The 21,444-nt window shown below is 38.0% G+C and overlaps 1 protein-coding gene across 4 annotated transcripts in view; it reads left to right on the top strand.

Annotated features, from left to right (window-relative positions):
* The window catches only part of USH2A (usherin), a 371,236-nt gene that overhangs the window by 235,194 nt on the left and 114,598 nt on the right, over positions 1–21,444 (top strand). For all 4 annotated transcript variants that reach the window (XM_072409865.1, XM_072409864.1, XM_072409867.1 and 1 more), the window contains 6 exons: positions 7,622–7,950; positions 9,970–10,092; positions 10,708–10,871; positions 12,848–13,057; positions 19,045–19,247; positions 20,936–21,048. In XM_072409865.1, coding sequence (XP_072265966.1) covers positions 7,622–7,950; positions 9,970–10,092; positions 10,708–10,871; positions 12,848–13,057; positions 19,045–19,247; positions 20,936–21,048 — 1,142 coding nt within the window. The remainder of the gene's footprint in view (positions 1–7,621; positions 7,951–9,969; positions 10,093–10,707; positions 10,872–12,847; positions 13,058–19,044; positions 19,248–20,935; positions 21,049–21,444) is intronic.

Here is a 21,444-nt window from a genome sequence, read left to right as displayed (position 1 = left end):
GCTTTGAATCCTGGACCAGATCCATCCCAGGTTTGTTGGATCACCCAGCTTCACTGGTGAAAGTGTATTCTCTCCAGCCTTGGAGAGCTTTAATAAATCAGGGCCATAGTTTACAAGGGACATAAGCATCTAGACGTGTTACCTATATTAGCAAAGGACAGAAGTCCTGTTAAAGACCAGCCAGCATGCGGTGGCTAGTTAATGCCAAGCAATCTTTCTTACCTAAAGCCTCCACTTCTTCATCTTGGAAAGTAAGCTTTACTCTCAGCACTAAACCCCAGCTAAACCATCCCATTGTCTGATAGAACCATCTCGGTGTCCATTAATGGTGCTCCACTGGGCAGTGGAACATGGCAAATACCAGTTCTATTGTCCCAATGCTTCTATAAGCAGTAAGGGCAAATTGGTAAGTTTACAAAAGTCACCATTTGCATGGAGTTGTAAGTGTTTGCATGAGTATCTTCTAGTGTTCCCCTTTGTTTACCACAAATCACAGCCCAATTATAAGCAAATAAGCTTCCACTCAACATTGAGCATAAGGTGTGTGTATAAAAGCAGGGTAGGACCACTTTTGTAGGAATGGAAGACATCTGGAGATAATGTAAGTGCTAAATGTGGAAAATAAGCTAATATGTGCATACTTCAATTCATATTTTTTTCCAGAACACAAAAGGCTCTATATATAAAACGGGAAATCAGACATCCCCCCAATTTCAAGGTCTATGTGTTTTAATGGCAGTAGTTGATTCCCACCAGGAAATGTTTGAGTGAATGTCAGACTCCCTGTTTAATAAATAGAGCCCAAAGAGTAATAAGATAAACATAAGGGAGATCTACAGTGTGTTTTTATGTTTTTACTGTTGGTGTTGAAGTTTGTTATATTAAAGAAAATATCAACACCAATTGGATTTTCTCTGTACATAGTATATGCTGTTCTATCCCTTATTCTTGTTTTGATCTTGGTTTTTTTAACAACTGTTGTATTTAGGTACAGCCAGCCTACCTGTTTAAAATCACACATTTCGATGCTGGCTGCACAAAATTGTTCTGGACGAGCTCTCTGAAAATGATGTCTTTGCAATGTGTGTTAGCATACTCAACAAGGATCTTTATGGCAAGATTGTTTAGAAGAAGAACTAGATCCTAACATATAAAAAAAATTGACTAGGCAATTCCTTTATTGCAAAAAGAACAGGCTATGTCTCTTCTGCAATAAAATAGCCTTATTGGACTAATTACAATTTTTTCACCTGTCACTGAACTGTCACTTCTACTCCTCTTTTGGGTTCCTGATCTTTGGTCATCTCCATTAGCCAGGCTGGAATGATGTAACTGCTGCACATGCATGGGAATTCATTTAATCCCGGCAGGCCCTGGGTTGCTTTCTCAGTTCCCACTTGTGTTGTGTACTTTTTCAACAGCAGCTTTCTTGTGGGTCAGGTGATGCCTAGGTGTGTCCCCTATGTTCTTTCCTTGTATGAGGCTTCCTTCCCTCCCAGATAAGCCATGTTCAAGTAATTACATGTGAGAACTCCTTCATCCTAGAGTATTGTAAGCCCAGGCAGTGTGACAATGCATTTCCAAGGGGTTTGTTAAAGGCAGTCTTGGCTCACCAGAAATGGACAAAATGATGCTGATAATCATTCTACCCAAATATGACTGAAGTGTTCCTCTAGGGGGAACCTGAGGACATTGCTTAAAAGTGGTGAGGGTAAGTAGAGTTTGAGCACTGCTAGAGTGGGTGTGGACCAAAAGTTCTGCTTTAAAGTACCAAAAACCTAGGTCTCCTAAGACTAAGGTTTTCCTAAGAAAAAAGACACTGTCGTGTTTAAGAAGTGAAGAGCAATGCAAATAGAGAGTGGCAATGTAGGAAAAAAAAAGATAATGATCTCTTGGATTTTAAAAGCTGCTTTCATTATTACAAAAATCAATGAAAAGGCACTAAAACAGATCTTGACGTCTTTCATGCCATCATTAGAACTTCATCAAAAGCTTTATTGAAAAGGTAGGCAGGAGTCCAGGTATATAAAGGTAGTAAACCACTGAGGAGAAGATGCATTAAATTCACATACATTCATCATCAGTGAACACTGAACACTATGGAGGGGGGGATAGCGAAGAACAAAGAGCAATAAAGATATTCTAGAGATTTTCTATTTAGGAAAATTTTGAGTTTTGTTGAGATTTTTTTTAAAAATCGCCCTCCATTTGTCCTGGTGAGTATTGTGAGAAAGACAGAAAATGATGAAAAATTCAAGCTTTTACAGTTATTACCAGAAAAGGAATATACAGGGACCTTTCCAAAGGGGAACATATCACTTGATAATGCTTATTCAATTAAAGACAATTACTCTCACTTTTGGTTGCAATTAGGGCAGAGTATCATAAAGAAAATTTTAGGCAGTGGGACAAAAAATGGCAAGTTTCATTTTACTAAATATTTTTTAGCTTTTGTGAAGTATGAAAATATAAAGCACGCTGTGGTATATATTAAAAAGGATACCCATATGTTAAATTGTAGTCCAAAAAAAATCATTAGGATTTATATTTAGCGGTATCATGATAAAATGGCTTATTGGCCATCCCCTGATGTGCTCCATGCAATTTGTAGCTTTGAAGTTGACAGTAAAACTCCTACTGCAAGTTGCTAGAAATAGGTATAGGTGGAGTGTAAGCCAGCCTGACTATGGAAGTACAGTCCTGTTGGAAGTTGGTATGGTATACAATAGCTTCTTTTAGGAGCTGAAAGACATAAACTGACTGAGCCTTTATGGATCTGCTTTTGTGCTTGGGCAAGTCAGAAAGTGGAAGGTGTAGAATGACTGACAGGGTCACTGGGTATTGCTGGTCATTATATAACTTACAGAAATAGAACAGACAAAATACCCCCCTGGCGGTGATCCGGAGTATGGTTTTGGGGTGAAATTTCTTTACAGAAAGTAGTAACCCTGAGCAATACTCAAGGGTGGAATTGAGGGCTTACCTGGGCTTCACAAGCCCACTGGGTCCTCCAGCGATGCCGGCTGGGCATCTGTGTCCACATGGTGATGCCTGGCCGCCATCCGCGTTCCGTTGGCAATGCCCCGCATCAGCATCCCCTGGCCTCGCATCCTGGCATTTGAGCGTTGGAGACGGGAGGCTAGGGGATGCAACATGTGTGCAGGCCGCGTGCGTGCTTCGGAGGGTGGGACCAGCGGGAAATTTTAAATTAATGTACCTATTTGACATTTAAAAAAACAAAATAAGCATACCGCCAGGGAGGTTAATAGAAATATTATTCATGACATTAACACAGAAAGAAAAAAAAGCACTTACATTCAAACTAGTTTAAAAAAGAAGTGATTAGTTGGAGTGGTTTCAGGCAAAAAGGCTTGTTTTTTATGTATCTTTGCAGACGTTTTTAATGTCTTGCAAAGCTATTTTTTCCAAAAAAAATTTAGAAAGTTTGGGACTCACTTATGTTATAACAAGACCCTTGAGAACTTCAGAGAAAAAAAAAAGATAAATGGGGACAGCGTGCATATGTTCCCCTTTCCTATACATAAAAGTTCCTCTTGAATCTGGCTTGACAAAGGAAGAAGAAGGCAAAAGGTGTATAGCCCTTCTCACTTGGCAAAAACCAGACCCAAGCCTTGCCCCAATGGTGGCAAAGGTCATCATTGTGGGAGAGGGCTTCATTCCCACAACGTGACCCCAGCATTGTTGTAGTCTACAGATGAGAAGCGTATTGAAACCTGGAAACCCCCTTCAATCAGGGCCCCCCAAATATCCACCCCTTCACCCTGGGAAATGTGCATAGGGTTACTACGCTTTACTCATTCCCAGAATAGGTTAAATCAGCCCAATAAATAGCAATATAAAGAGAAAAAAACATTATTTATTACTTTTTTGACTAGTAATTACCTTTGCAGGATCCAGCCATGTCTACATAGGGGACCCTAAATCGATTCATCCAGCTCTGATTCCTCCCTGCTGCAGGACAACAGGAGCTCCACCCAACTGAGCAGTAGCTCCTGGTATTGTGATCAGTTGGGGCAGCCAACATCTTGCATTACCACCTTAAAGAATGCTTTAATGTAGATATAAACCCAATGACTAAAATGTCATGTAAGTTTTACAAAGCTATTTTTTCAATCTTTATATCATGAACTTTTATATTATGATACACCATGATTCTGCAATGAAGATCCATAGACATGTCCTGTTATGGAGTCACAAATCTCTGTCTCTTTCTCTCTAATCTGCTCCTGTGTTGTCACCATGTGTACTGCACCCCCCGTGGAAACCACAAATGATAACACCAATGCTCATTTTGCTAGCATGGGGCAATGATACCCTATCTGATGATGGAACAAGTGAATTTATACAGAAAGGGCTGAAAGAGAAATAAGCAACAAAGCGAAGCAAAGAATGAAAAAGGTGTTTTACGTTAAAAAAAATGCTGATTGTTTATCATACACTGCTCTTTTCCAAACTAAATGACACCTGGTTTGGGTTTACATCTACAATACCATAAACTGGCTTACCATGTGCTCTTAATGGCCCTTTAAATCCTTATTAAAGGATTACTTAATAATACAGGTTGTGTTTTATAATTGGCTAATGTGTTTATTAACATCAATTTACCACCATCCGTGACCTTTATCCGCACGGTTCATATGGCGGCATCTTGTAACACATCTGTACAGCTGGGAGGTGAAAGCATCCAAATCTATTAGCGCCGGAATCACCATGAGCAAAATATCTGCGCTCACGTCTTAATCACCGATAGCCATGTTTCCCAAGGTTACTATACAATGACTCCTCTGTAATACATAATGATGCCTCATAAGTATCATGGCATGTTTTTGTCAAGGAAAATAAGACAGCACAATCGCTGCCTCTCTCTCTCTCCCTCTTTCCTTTTGAACAATAGCCGCCTCTCGAGCGTAAACGCTGATCTCTGAGTCAATGAACAAAACTGCTTAGGCTGCTGTGAATACACTGTCTTACGGGCTCGGCTGCTTCCACGCTTTGCAATGCCAATCTGCAGCCTAAAAGCCCACAAGCCTTAGGAGAGGCACAAAGCGTGGCTGTGTGTACTTTACCAATTCACTGCACGCCATCTTTAAACATCGTCCTTGAAGTGATGGAGGAGCAAAGTGCAGTTTAATCACGCAGTGCATAAAGGGAACCTGTTGTTGCAGGAAAATTAAAAACTGCATTCACTGGCTTGTTTATTAAAGCTGTACTCCTAGCACAAAAACTTTTATTCACGTATTTAAAGATATAAATAAACTTTATGTGTATCAATACATAGCCTGTGCAGAGAGCAAGACTGATGGAGTGACCCATCCATTACAAGTTATTTTCAGGAGCGGGGTGGATACAAGGCCAGTCACCCTGCACAAATAGAGTGCATGGTAAGGACTAGGCTACAGGAAAGGTCATGCATGGAGGCAAAGTTTGAAACCAATCTGAAAAGAAATATACAAAGCACACCAAGATTAAAATAAGAATAAACATCATTGACATCATTGTTTTTGCAGAACAGTGATAAAGAGAAATTCTTCCAATAAGGATCACTTTCCTGTTAACAACAGGTAAAGCAGAAGAAAAAAAAAGATTTCCATAATTTTAGGAAAATTTTTACAGGAACTGTAGGTATTTCCCTCTAGTGAGGCATTTTTGGGATCAGGAAGGCTTTTTTCCCTGTTGGAGTAAATTGAACCAGGCTTTTCAAGGTTTTTTTTGTCTTCCTATGGATCAACTGTGTCTATAGGGTTTTATTTGAAAAATGCTTGTTTCTAGCATGTTTTCTTCCCAAGTGGTTGAAATTGACAGACGTAACTATATTGCTACTATATAGACAATAAAATAGCAAATTTTTTGGGGATTTACCATTATCTGTTTTAACCAACAAAAGTTTGTAGTTTAGACATACTGTAGTCTATATTCCAAAACATTCTAAAAACAGTCTTACTACCTAGTGATTCTGCCTACTAGAAGATTTTCTATAGGATATACTGTAAGTCATGAAGTGTGTATCCTTAAAAAAGTTGCCATTAAAGCGGAACTAAACCCACCTGATTCTTACTTGCCCAAGCTCCGTTGCGGGCATCCCCATCTTCTCTTTTCTTTTGCATCCCAATCTTCAGCCTTCTTGATTGACCAGGCTGAACTGACACAACACCGGCGCAAGCCTGCAGCAGTTTGTTCAGTCCTGGCATCTGCAAGGGATGTCGGGATTCCTAGATATCCCTGGTAACAAACGAAATTTGACATCGGGCTGGTAGGAATAGTAGAAAATGTTCAAAGTGGGACTATAGTTCCACTTTAAAGCTTAGTTGCTCTAATTAAAACCTTCCCCATAAAGAATGTATATTGTTGCCTGCACTGTCGCCCATCTTACTGTCTTGAAGAACTACAATGGTTAAAAATTCATCCGGCAGAAGGTCTGTACTCACTAATTACTATGGCTAATTCTGCCAGTTCCTAAAGTGATCTAGGTCCAGTAAATTGAATTATAAATTTCAAAGTCGGACCAGGTATCAGATACTCCCATAAATATTGAGTATTTTTCAGGCACTGTAGCTCTTTAGGAAAGTTACATTTGCAGTATGGGCAGTAAACTAGTTAAGCATTAATTTGTTTCTTCTCAAGGCAACCTTTGTTTATAGGAAGACTAGGAGTCTCTTTAAGATTTTCTAATATTACAGTTTTTGCTCGTTCTGTCTGTTCTTCACACCTGTTCTGTCTATTTAGGGTTCCTCACTCTTTCCAGGATTTCCTGTTTTATTGTATGTAAAAAAAGGGTTGGAACCCGCAAAGGTATGAGGGAACACCTACAACTCAAAGTGGAAAGGACTCGAGTTAGAAATGTTTGCCAATCAGATCTTGCCATTGAAGCATCTCAGGCGTGTAAGACAACAAGACCCATCAGTCTCTACCTATATCTAAAATATAATTTTTGTCTGGTGTGGGCCTTTAAATATATGATGATGCTGTCTGTCTAACAAAGCAGGAAGTATGCAGGAGAGTTTACACATGTTTTTACTAAGCATGATAGCCATTTGCAGCTGGGCTGATAGAAGAATCCATATAGTTGGCTTGATTAGTGATCAGTGAACCTAGATGATCCAGAAAATAAAATGGATGGATCTTGTCCCAGACTGAAAACATGTGCCTACTGAGATACCCATGTCACATCCTAGGAGGTTGCAGGATTCGAAACGTGATGGTATAGTAACCCTTGATCTCGTTGAGCACATAAGTGGGATTGTGAGCTACGTCATTAATGGGTGTTCTACTAAATCAAGTGACCCTGTGCCAAACGTTGTACATGTGCAAAGATGCTGGAAGAGACCAAAAAGATGGTGGTGTGGGGGAAAATGCTGGTATTAGGTATTTATTAACTGTTTCATAAATCACAGTACTTCTCTGATTTTCTCTCCAAGAGGACAGAGCCATCAAAGTTTAAGTTTCAGTCATTCTTTATTTCCTAGACCGATAGGACATAAATTTGCAAACTCATGTAGACTTGTAAAGTTAACAATGGCTCCTTTCTAGATAATTTAACACATTTTAAAAGTTTCTCCTATTTTTCTTTTTATAACATAATTCCATAACTCCTGTTTTTCAGATCACATGGAAAACTCCACTCTTACCAAATGGAAACATAGTAAGCTATGAAATCCGCATGCCAGAGCCTCGAGTTGTTATCACCGACACTGCACTGTTAAGCTACACGATGACAAATCTTGTCCCTTACACTAACTACTCTGTAACAGTGGTGGCCTGCTCTGGAGGGGGGCCCTATCGCGGTGGATGTACTGAAAGTCAGCCAACATTGGTTACCACACAACCTGCACCCCCAGAGGGTGTAGGCCCTCTCTCGCTGGTCCCTGTTAGTGAGACATTCATTGCTGTTTCCTGGCAGCCTCCTTCAAGACCTAATGGTCCAGATGTAAGGTAAGATTAGGTATCTACAGCATGCATTTTGGGAAATCCAGGACCAGAGAACCAGAATATATTGAATTAAAAGTTCTAGTGGAGAACTCCTTCCTTTTATGTTATCTGAAAAGCTCTGAAGTTCCCTATTCCTGTCTGGCCCAGGTTGCCTGGTGCCCTTCTCTTCTAAAGTTTGTGTTTTGTAAAAGATCAGAGTTGCAGCTACAATTCCTTATTTATGCTTTTTTTTGTCAAAAGCCTAGAAAAATTTCTTGGATTATTAAGGCAATTGGTTACACCATTGGGTAACCTGGGACAATTCCAATAGTTGAAGAAAGGTAGGGCACTCCCATGAGACTCACATTTCAAAAGTAAGTTTTTTTAAACTTTGCCAAAATTTTGTCAATAATCGTTCCTTTCTTAAAATTCTGGTGATATGCATGGAATCAATACAAAGGAAGAATTTAGAATTTAGGGTGATGTTGTGGCTGATTTGTAAGGGTAGAATGGGCTTTAAATTGGCTTTTATTGTATGGGGATGGCATTGTATGGGGATGTCACCACAAAAAAGCGAAATATAGGATAAAAGACTAATCATGAGTCATCAGAGGTTTTAGATTTGATCTTCTGCAAATTTAGGAGCAGGTTCTCCTGGGATATTTGTTTTCATAATGCATTTTATTGCCTTTGAACTATGGCCATCGAGCATAAAAGTCATATATATTATAAAGATATTGGCAATTGGACACTGCACCAAAGGTTTATGGGTAGGACCACATCCTTATTAAATGAAAGCAGAGAATATGAAATTAAGCCCTACTAATGGGACACCAGGATTACAAGTACATAGAATCAGCACCATGGACAGCACCTGTATTGTATTGGTATTTCTGATCTGAATAGTTATTCCAGGTCAGCAAGGGCTCATGTGGATGGGCAATGATTTCCAAGGTTTGCTGTAACTGTTAATATTTGTGAAATTCACAATTACTCAACCACCTCCCCAATCCAACCAAACCTGTATGTGTTTTAAAATAGTGATATAACCCCAACATATTTTGGGGTATATAGTCATTCCCATCTTTAGGATTTGCGGGAGCTTGTGAGACCAAAGCTGTGTGACACCCCTTCAGCAGGCAATGAGCAAACTTCACCTGGAGCTGTAACTATATGACATTTTCAGGTGAGTGAAGATTGCTTGTCCCCTCCACCCCCCAAAAGGACAAACAATCCAGAAATAGATTCTCCTACCTGTGTTATTACAGGACATATTATGTATTATGTAGGGTTCGGCAGGTAGAACATAACACAAGCAAGGGACATGACACCCCAGGTATTGTTAAACAGTAGTGGTACCGGTACCCTTTCAAGTGAATGCTGTTTTTTTACACTGGCCCATTGGACAGGTTTATTTAAAGCTTTTTTCTTTCATATAGCTTTTCTTTTTTTTACAACATTGGCATTGTTGATTTAGGTGCATATTAGACTTTTTAGGTGATATCAAGTAAAAGTATTAGTACACCTGTAATGAACTAGAGTAACCCTGGCAGTGTTGGTCACTGGAAACTTCTTTGCAAGTACATGGTTGGGCAATGTTAGGGTGCAAGTTCATCTAACAATTATTTGCCAAACACCTGATTGGGATCTACATCAGAAAACTAGGTTCATGTAATGCCTATGGGCAGCACAAAAAAAGGAAAAGATCAAGAATGATAAAAAAAATAATATATTTGCAAACTAAAAAAAAAATATAATCTGCAGAAATTTAAAGGAAATGTTTGCAATATAAGCTTGCTTTTGATAACATGCTGGTTAATACAGTTTTCCCTGATAAAACCCACTTGGAGATGTCATGTGTTAATGTATTTCTTTTGAAAAAAAAAGACTTTTTTTTTCAGTGGCGAAATAAGTTTGGAACCCTCAACATGTTTATCTGAGCAATTTTGCAGCTGTAAAAACAAAATAATGTTTGAAAACCCCGTTTTTGTTTAATATTATTAGTGGAGATAATCCTTGCGCTTTGCTTGTCTTTTGTGTTAGATTTGAACTCTTGAGACGCACAATCCTGCAACCACTTGCATCAAATCCCCCTAAAGATTTAAATCTGTGGCAGAATATTTACTCAGGAACTCGGTGGTTCTATGAAGATAAGGGTCTTAGCAGGTAAGATTACAAAACGGTGAAAAAAAAAAATGAAAAAAACAAGTGCTGGCATTTTTAATAGAAAGTATAAACAGCAGCGAACACAATTTTATAGAAGCTCTGTGTACATCGCAGTGTTGGGAAATGAAACATGTGAAATTTATCTTCTCTTTGGCTAAAACAAAAATCATTTATGTTTTGATGGCTTCTGCTTTCAGCAAAAACCTACGAGCACCTCTATAGAAATGGGTAACATTGGGTTCTGTGTAACCCAAATATTTACCGCAAAACCAATATTTTTAAAGTGCTATTCTCAGTTCTAAAAGTCAGTGAGCTAATATAGTAGAAATCAAGCATTTCTCTTTTTAACATATCATTGGTGTCACATAAACTGACCTGAAAGGCACAATTTGCTCATTGCTGAAGACCCCCCTACAAACTTCTGCTAGAACCATAGGGTTCCACAGAACCCTGGTTGAGTAGCACTGTACTAGAACTTAGGGGGAACCTGTGCTGTGCAAGCTTTTCCACCTCAAAAAAGCCAAGTATAGGGATTTTTTATTTCTAACTAAAGTTGGTAATTCAATACATTTCCTTGCAATACAAAATAAAACCTTTATGCTTCATGTGCTTCAGGTACACGTCTTACGAATACAGACTTATCATACATAATATTGTGGGATATGCGTTTAGCTCTGATGTAATTGGGACAACTCTTCCTGGCCCTCCTATAAGAGGAAATCATTTTACTGCTCGGGCTGTTAATCACACTGCCATCGAAACCTCATGGACCAAACCCAGTAAGTGTTCTTTGCATTATTTAAAACAGCATATGTATATATGTGTGTGTGCACAGGGATGATTTACTAAATGAAACAGTATTATGAAGAGAAAATCAATAAGGGAAAATAGTATTAGAAATCAAATACTGTATGTGTATTGCAGATATAAATGTATATTGGGCATCCTAGTTTAGCCTACACATTGGACTTAATTTATTAAAGCTCTTAAAGGCTGGAGAGGACACACTTCCATCAATGCACCTGGCTGATTCAAAAAACCTGTAATGGATATGGTCCAGGAATGAAAATATTTGCTAACAAATAGTAAATGACTTCAGGGAATCCAATAAAGGTTTGCTGGACCACCCAGGTTCACTGTTGAGAGTATATCCTCTCCAGCCTTGGGGAGCTTTAATAAATCAGGGTCATTGTGTTCCAGTAAAGTGCACTAAAGCCTTTAAAAATGTATTCAAAATTTGAAATAAATTGAAAGTAAAGTTTTTGTGCATGCATCTAAAAGAAATACACATTAATAGAACAAAAAAAGCAAACATATGTAAAAATGTTTATATTTGGAATCCCCATTGCAAACATCAGCTTACATAAGGCCTGTCATTTGGATGCTGGATCATACAATCAATAGCAAATACACTGGTTTGCTGTTGCAAACTAGGCACCATGAATATATTTTTGAGGATACAATTAATGTTTGCATGTGGAAGAAGTTGAGTGGCCTGCACAGAGTCCTGACCTCCAATCTACAAAGAATGAACACCTGGGTTTGGGATAAAGCAGAACACAAATCTTCAGCTGGTCTTCCCATCTATCATCAGTTCCAGACCTCAAAAATGCTCTTTGGCTAAACTGGAAAAAGTTTCCAGAGATGCAAAAGCCTTTCTAGGAAGAGTGGAGGCTGTTATAGCTGCAAGTGATAACCCACTCCATATTAGTGTTCATGGTTTTTGAATGGGAAGTCTAACAAGGTGTCATGGTCAGATGTCTACAAGCTGGCTGGGCTTTGCTAATCTTTACCCACTGCATGTCTACTAAACCAGTTGTGCCTGTCTGGAAACAAATGACTTTCTGCATTTTCATAGTGGGATTATTTTATGCAATATGTGGGCTTTGGGTTGCATAAAAGAAAAGAACAAACATATTCATTTTTTTGTAATTCTGACATGTGCGATATTGATTATACTTGCTTAATAAGATGCTTATTTTATTGATAGGTCCACTTTAAACTGGACTGGCTTTGCCACTTTCTGGTTTTATGCATTTCTGAGATGGTAATTTTGTGCATCTTTCATGTGTGTGGCTCTGGGACTTCCTATACAAATAAAGTCATCGTTGTCACACCTCAACTCTTAGATTTTTTTGTTTCAAAATATGGACAATTATCTGGGGAGTATGAACCCCCATTCCTTGATTTTTATTGGCTGCAAACTGGGTATAGATTCCCACTGGAGGCATAAAGACTCTGCCATGTAATACAATAACCCACAAATCATGCTAAAATTTTGGATCTGGTAGGAGCTGGCTTTAAAATGTCCATGGATCCCTACACAACAGTTGAAATTTCACATCTGGTTAACAATGTCTAAAAGTTATTAAAGTTATATACATAATTTCCATTGTGGTATTTTGTTTCCCGTTACTGTTCAGTAATGGTTTCAGCAATTACAGAGCTGAATGGCTCTCTGTAGAGCAACCTATTCCATTTAATGGAGAAAGGAATAGAAGCAGGAGGCACCCTGCTGAGGGCAGGGATGGATTTAGACTAAATAGGGCTCTGGACAAATATGGAGTGTGGCCCCAAATGCACAGCATTCTGTTGACTGGTGTCCTGGAGAAGGCCCTAGACAGTTGTCTAGTTTGCCTTGACTGTGAAACCTCAATACTATTCACAAAGGCATTGGTTAACCCAATGCATTATTCATGTCAGCCAATGAAATTCTAGTGCATTAACACCTTTTTACATCTGCATTTCTTTCCAGCTGTGCAGGACTTACAAGGTGACGTCGACCATTACACCCTGATACTGAGCTCCCCCAGGTATAACAAGACGCTGACATTCCCAGCAGATGTGAATAGTGTAATAATTGGTGGCCTGTACCCAAACACCAAGCATCGCCTCTATCTGGAAGTCTCCAATGGCCCCTATAGCATAAGCAGTGGCTGGGTGCACGTGACAACACCGGATGGAGGTTCGTACTGACAACCACTTTACCAGCTCTCAGAACTAAATGGATTGATTTTGCGAGGTTGAAATCAGTCAGCCTTGGATTTTTTAAAATGCATTCTTATTAAATGAGAGAAAGGGGGGAAAATAGTTTATATGGTCTAAAATGTATCGTTGACTTGAGAAGGAAGATCAATAAGAGGCCCACAGAGACAAGAGCATACCGCTATATTTGTGAATATTAGCCTTATCTGAACTCACTCGCTTTCTGTTTAGAAAGAGGTGAAACAGAAATTCCAACAGACATCCTTTTTCATTTTACTTTTCCTTTTCACCCATTATTGAAAATTCAGTTTCTTTATCTCTCTCTGGAAGCCAGTGGCCAACTTATAGATGAGAATGGGAGTGGGAATGAGAATTATCAATTCCCTTCTCTAATTCATAGCATAGTTCTGGTGCAAGTAAGAGTTTGCCACTGTCATTCTAAAGAAGGGCCAGTATTTTATCTTTAACGCCATATAAAGGTTTTTACCCAACGCGTTTCGTAGAGTCCACTTCTTCAGGGATACGGTACAACACAACTAAGTATCTCAGCACTACAACACAATGCAAAAAGACAATTACTTCCATGTTTCACAACACATATACATATTATATACAGTATTATATAAATACATACCAGTAAAACATAAATAATACACTTTGTTCCCCAGTGCAGAGGCAAGCAATAGGGGAGTCAGAGGGGACCACAGCCCACAGATCAGAGGACCACTCCAGATATCTTCTAGTTAAAGTTCTGTTGTTAAAGTCCCAATGGTATGTCCCTTTTTTTGTTCTCTATAAGTTACAAGTAGGGATGTTGACAGTATGTAGAGGAAATATGGGATCTTATAAGATAAAGCAATTGCTGATAGCATATAGACTGGGCCTACCGTATAGACCTAAAATAGCCCAAAATACCAAAATATCTTCACTTTTGTCTTCACCACCCCTGATGAAGGGAGACTTTGAGACTCTGAAGTGTGTTGGATGTTTTCTTGCACCTGTGTGGGAGATATGTCATCCTGGCCCAACCCATAAAGATGGCCAAAGATCGGAACAAGGAAGATGGGACAGGTGAGGATTAGGTATACTTTAAGTGACAGTAAAGATTAAATAATGAACTTTCTCCAAAACTCTTTGTACTTTGCATCTATACCTCAGAGGAGGTAAGTGGGGCAGTGCAGGCAGCAGCAGAGGAGAGTATTTACTTGTCTGTTCAACAGAAACATCTTTATATAAAACTTTCATTACAGAAGATCTAAAGTCACTGTCACTATATTAGGAAATAATAAAAAGCACGCAATAAAATCTGAGTATGTTTTGCACTGTGTATCATGTATGAGGGTGCTTACATTTGTAGTCTCAGCTCTCTACAGTACAGTGGGGTGGCTACAAATGAGACATTTTGAATTGAGCATAAATTGTAGCCACAGACATTAAGGATATGCAGTTCTTGGCAGAGGATAGATGGGATTTATGGGAACTAATTGAACAATGGGAAGAATTAATATTTCATAAAAAGCACAAATACCATTTTTAAAGTGACACTTTTAGAGATTAATTCCTTTAAGGAGAAGTAACGGGTTATTTTTAATTTCACATTCTAATTTCACTACAGTATATTCATGTATATTCTGACATCTTAGTACCTTGAATATAACACAGTAGTTTACACCTTCACTTGAAGCATTTACAGCAGCTCCTTTATGTCAAACAACAACAAAGAATTGCTGTGAATGTAGTGGGGATTCACTTTGCAAAGAATAAAAAATAACATGATGTTGCTTGCTTTGCTAAGCCTCAATTATTTTAGAATATCAGTTCAATTGAAAGGTTTGTATCACTCCAAAGAAAAACCTGACAATAAATAAAAAAAAAGTTTGTGTTGTTTTTTTACTGTACACAAAATTTGTTTTCATTTGAGCCCTTTCTAAATCTTGGTTTGTCCCAATCATCCTTATTTATATATTCTCTTTTTTACCTGTTTTTTTTATTTTAAAATTTTCTATTATTATAACCATTAATATTTAAACTTTCGTTTTTTTGTGTGTCACACTTCAAAAAGCACAATAATTCCATTTCTAACTAACTCTACATTATAGCTAGAATCATAGTTTTAGAGATCTGTCTATAAAGCAGGAAATCAGACATTCCTTCAAACATTCTCTGGTGCAAACTCTTCCAGGCCCATGTGTTTCAATAGCAGTAATTAGTTCTCCACCATGGAATGTTTGAAGGAATGTCAGATTACCTGTTTTATAAATAGAGCCATTGGTTTATCACAATCAGCCATAATGATCACCTTCATTTTCTCTCCTGTGTTTCTGTTCTGTTTTTTTTCTAACCATTATTATTCAAACCTTTTTGATTTTATTCATTAGGTTCATTTATTTTTTAGGGGTCACGTTTTAAAATAAAAACAGAACAAAAAACTGTGTTATTAGAGCAGGGAATCTGACACTCCAACTGAAACACATGGACCTGTGTTTTCTAAATAGAGCACCTTGATTCCATTTCCAAATAACTCTGACATTATTTTACTAGAATTATAATTTTAAGGCTCTATTTATAAAGCAGGGAATCACACATTCCCTCAAACATTCCCCGGTCAAGAATTTTTCAGGTCCATATATTTCAATTGCAGAAATTGATTTTCTTCTCCACTAGGGAATGTTGAAGGAAATGTCAGATTCATTTATTTATAAATAAACCCCTTAGTGTTATATTGAACAGGACACATTGCAGAATTTAGGTTTTCTTTTTTTTTTCTTATTTACATCGACTGTAACTTAAGAAACGAAAAATGAGGAAAAAAAAATGTATACTGTGGATTGCATAAAAAAGACAGTATCAACAAAAGTAAACAAAATAAATATTATAATTCAATATTATATTATATAATATGATCAACTAGAAATAAAAAATTATAAATAAACTGGCCTTTAGCAGATTAGCAGTAAATATTTTCCCCATCCATAGGCTATAAAGATGTAAGAGTTTAAGTGCTAAATGTGTGCCTGAAAGCTTTGAATGGATTGTTTATTCCAGCAATACTCTTAATTTTTGCAAATATTGTGCACTCGGGTCAATTTGCTCATCCCCAACCATATTTTATATCCACTGCCCCTTTAAATCTAAATACATATAGCACAGTCTATGTAATTTTCTGACTTTATAAAAACTCATTATAAACACTATCGTATAATTACCTCCCAAGCAAGTGTTCCAGGTCATTAAAATCCTCTTAAAGGAAGGCCTTTAATTTCCTCCGTGATACCAAAGGTTAGCACCTTTTTTTTTTTATTTAGTAAAAGAAATAATATATCGCCCAATGACTAGATGGGGCAATATTTTTGCATAGCTATTCCCTCCATCCCTGAATAACGGTGTAGTTAAGACACAGGGAATTTTATTTCTAAATTAGACGGCGATATTAACTACTGTGTGATAATCAACATTCTAGATCATTTACCTAACGATAATGCCACGCTATTGCTTGATGTAATTTACAGGGTGATCCCTATAATGTTCTTTAGGTCAAACGCAATTCCACTCCACCGTTATAGAGATGGAGCTATTATCCATGCAAACTTAATTTCAATCAGGCCGATCTTAATCAATAAAGGGACTGATGGTTATAGCAGAAGAACGGGCCAATATAAAATTGTTTAATTTACAAATATGTTTAGTGAAATACTGGGATAGGTAAGAGCACCTGTAAAAATGAAAGTGTATCTTTCACAAGTGTAGGGTGAACCTTTTAGTTTAGGTACACATGAGTTTGTTTTTCACTTTACAAAATACAGCATAGTCTAATTTTAATTCACGAAACTTTTTTCTCATCAAAAATCAATCCTCAAAATCCAAAAAATACTATTTATTTATATCCTTCCTGCTGATACTTTAAAATTATGTATTCAGTTAGTCCCCATGAATTCCTTCTATTCTTTACAGAGCATCCTTAATGCCTGTGGCTACAATTCATGCTACATTCAGAATGTCTTCATTTGTAGCATTTGTAGGTTGTATTGTAGTAAGTTAAAATAAAAAAATAACACTCAGTGTTACTTTCGTAGAGCCCTCAATCCATACACCCCTGGCTTCCATTCAGTTCCATGCTGTTCTGGATTCTTCCTTTGTCCCAGGGCAGAGGATCCCCAAGCACCGCCATATTTTTTTTTCATCTTCTGGCTTCTGCCTAAGTCACACGATTTTGTACTGTGCAGGTGCAAGATCCAGTGATATATTATCCTGTAAATGTTTGAAAAAAGTGCTGATCACACTGCTTTGGACACTTTTTTTAAGTTGCAGGAAAAGCCCCTTCTATGCATGGCCAAGATCAGTCATGTGCGTAAGGAGCAGCCCGAAGTCTACCAGTACCTATATCATGTATCCCAGGAGGATTGGGGCTTCCCATTCAGTCTTTATTGCCGTAGCACTGCGTGGCAGTAAAGACCGAAGGTGAGGGGCCTCTCATTTTTTTTAATAAAAACAGGTACTTAGCAAAAAAATATATATATATTTTTACTTTATATAAAATGTTTTTTTACCCCTTTATATAAAGTAAAAATTGGGGTTGTAGATCTGCTTTGACGCTACCACCTACTTTAATAATACACAATGCAAGGAATGATGGGACATGAAGTTTTCTTATAGGAAGGAAGCTGATTTTGCAGCCACACCACTGCCCTCTAGTGTTCAGACAGAAATAGTGAAAACTATCATCAGCTTCTACACAGATTGGCTGTGCAAGAGAACACCTAAAAAAATAATATTATTAATAATAATGTAGCTCTGTAGCAAGTTGAGAACATGCAGAGCAAGGGCTGACTCATGTACACATTGGGAAATTCAGCAAAGAATTGCACCAGGATTTAAGGGATTCATGCGACTGTAATCTTTTGGCCATCATTTAAGTCCAGGAAGTGGATGCTGATTGTGGACGATGTCTGATCAAAGATAAATCTGGTATGATTCATCATACTTCTGGAGATAAATGGAGATCAGGGCATTGTCAGGGGGGGGTATTGCAACTGTTTGCCATGTATTAAAGAGGACCTGTACTGTACTGTGGAAGCAATGTCCCCAAAAATTCAAACATTGTCTGAAGGAATGGAAATCAGTATTGCCAATAGTCTCTCTGCCATTGATCGGTTTCCTATTACTTGTTTCTTATGCTTCAAGTCTGTGTGTGGAGGCAGCCATCTGGGTAAAGGCAGGACTTTGATTTCCTTTTTCAAAGCTACTGCCCTAATAATCGGTGATGTGATGAGTGGTGGGGTAAAAATCAATAAGCAGCAGGGGAGGTGAAGGAGGCTTAAATCTACAAAAGCAGGGAGATCCTTGCACGGCAAATCCTCAGGTACATTTTCCTGGAAGATTGAGGACATCAAGTGGTCAAAAAGAAGTACTGCAGGGTACAGCTGGATGTTAAAGGTGAGCATTGCAGCAAATATTTATATATATATATATATATATATATATATATATATATATATCTTTTATTGGAGTATGTTATATAAAAAATGTGTTTAGTTTAAATTAAATTTTATATAGTGAAAATATTTTATAAACCTTGTTTCTTAGTACTATGTTCACTAGAGTATCTATTTTCCCTTGTAGTAGTTGTAGTCATTGCTCCCTGATTATCAGAACTGCACTGCCCCCTCTCTCAGTACTGTGGACTCTATGGGTCAGGTCTGACTTGCTATACAATCCAGTTGGACAAACATTACAGCAGGTCAGCACAATGTTGGTAATCGAAAACAATTTTTACCAATAGCTCTCACAGTTTCTCACTGAGAACATAATAAGCCAATTTAAACATCAGCCCTGGCTGTGACTGCTTCATTGCAAACCAGCAAACAGCCCTTTCTTTAGTTTTTTTTTCATAATGCTCCTCTGTATTTGGTTAAAGAAGGTCTTTCACACAGACAGCAGGACTACTCAGTGTTTTTGCATTAATTCCAGTGCCTGAAGGCATGCTCCCTCCAGAGGTTGTGGCAATCAACGGTACAGCTGTACGTGTCATCTGGACACCCCCTTTAAATCCAAATGGCGTTGTCACAGAATATTCCATCTATGTGAATGATAAAGGCTACAGGACGTACAAGAATACACCCCATCCGTTCATGGTGGGAGATCTGGCTCCGTATATTGTGTACAACATACAGGTTTGTTGATTGGGTTTAATTTGTATTCATGTACATGTTATACACACACTGATCAGTAGATCTATATATTCCTTTTGCAAACCTTCTGTGTTTATGTACAAAGTAACCAATTTGGGTGTCCCTGTATAATTTAAAACTTGCAGGTTTAGTACAATCCTATATAAACAGAAGAATTGATTGAAACTTGATTGACATTATTTCAGATTGAAATTTTGAATTTTACTGTCTCTTACCAGGTCTAAATTTCTGTTATTTTTTGCAGTTCAGATTTCAAAAAAGTTGCTGGGTAAAAGTATTTCTGTTGTTCTGCTTTTGTAGTTTAGTTGTTCTAAATTCTCATTGAAGTACCCCCCAAGTCATCTATGTAAAATGCACTGATGTCTCTAAATTTTGGAAGTTTCCTTCTTCTGCTCCTCCACCTTCTCATGTCCCTCTTTCCTACTTAGGCTATGTACACACGTCAGATGATTCTCGCCTGGTGCGATCTGTTCCGCTCATCTTGCGTGAGAATCTGACGTGTGTACAGAGATCATTCTACGTCAATGGAAGTGAAGGTAGAAGGGCACAGTGGGGTGTTACTTGCTGGTTCTCCCCCTCCCCTCTCCATAGAACAGAATAGCGCCGGTTCGTTCATCTTTCAGTCGTTTGTCCCTGGAAATGATTGTGAAAGATTGTTTCCAACAATTATTGAGCGCATGTACGTAGCCTTAGGTAAGCCTGATTTATTCTAAGCCACCTTCAGCCTCTTGCTAGATATATCCCTAAGAACTGTGGGATGTAACTTTAAGATCTTACATTTGAGTTTATGGCAGCTGTTATGTCATCTACGCAAATCTAAAATGCAGAAAATGGCGACTCTAAAAGAACTGCAAAAAGAATGGCACTAGGAGTGATGGATACTAAACCTTGGTGTACACATTTCTATAGGCCAGGGGTGAGTGTAAATATGTTACACATGACTGTCAAGTTATTGTGATTATTATCTTGTACCTATATAGTGCCGACATAATATGTAGCGTGTTACAAAGACCATAGTCATGTCACAGTTGACTCTGAAGCTTCCATACGTTGAACCACTCACATGGAGCAAGTGTGCAGATAATGATATAAGTGGGTTGGTGTAATAGCCAGACAATCAGCATTTTTATGATCGTCTGATTTATTCTAAAGTTGAACTATTCCTTGAATTGATTGTTAATATATCAGAGAGAGAATAAAAAGCGGAAATGGGGAAAGAGTATGAAGAATGGAGGGAGGGAGAAGGAGAGAAAGAACAGGGAGTAATTAGGGAAAGAAGGGATAAAAAGAAAGAGGAAAAGGAGTGGAGAGAAAAGAGAGGGCAGAGAGGGGTTGATAAAGAAAGGATGATAAAAAGGTGTGGGAGAGAGAAAGAATTGAGAAACTAGGGAGAGGTAAATGAATGGGAAAGAGGGGAGAAGAAATAAGAAGGAGAATGAAGGAGGAGAAGGGGAAGAAGAGCAAAAAGAAGATAAAAAGGTTGGTGAAATAGAAGAGGCGGGAGAGAGAGAAGGGAGGAAGAGAAGAGAGAGGAAAATGAGGTGGAGGGCGAGAGAAGGTGGTGCAAGGGGGAAACAAATGAAGGATTTATGGATCACTAAGTTGCTGAATGTCTTACTATGCACAAATGATAATATAATTATTAATATGATAATATAAAATTCCCCTAGGTTGAAGTTTGCACACTGTATGCATGTATGAAGAGCAATGCTACCCAGGTCACTACTGTAGAGAAGAAGCCAAGCAAATTTTTATCATCAGACATCAAACTTCTCAGCTCCAGGTAAGTGTGGACAAATAATTGGTAGAACAAGAAAGCCACTAAACTCCATCCATATCTAAATTGGTCATATAAAATTACTTTGAAATACACTTTAAAGTCTTCTCCCCAAAATAACACTTAACCCTCGAAGACCTTTTTTGTAAAGGTCCTCTTGCTGGTTCAGTGATGTCCATGTTCTATGCTCTAAAAGGAATGGTGTTTGTTAGGGAACAGCACTGGCATTATTATTATTATTATTATTAATAATAAAAAACAGGATTTATATAGCGCCAACATATTACGCAGAGCTGTACAAATAAATAGGGGTTGCACATGACAGACTAATACAGACAGTCATACAGGAGGAGAGGACCCTGCCCCGAAGAGCTTACAATCTAGGCGGTAGAGGAATTTACA

This window comes from Pyxicephalus adspersus, chromosome 4 (assembly GCF_032062135.1).
Source record: "Pyxicephalus adspersus chromosome 4, UCB_Pads_2.0, whole genome shotgun sequence".
In the NCBI taxonomy this organism is placed as follows: Eukaryota; Metazoa; Chordata; class Amphibia; order Anura; family Pyxicephalidae; genus Pyxicephalus; species Pyxicephalus adspersus.
Note: the sequence above shows the minus strand (reverse complement) of the source record. Positions and strands in the feature narration are given on the sequence as shown.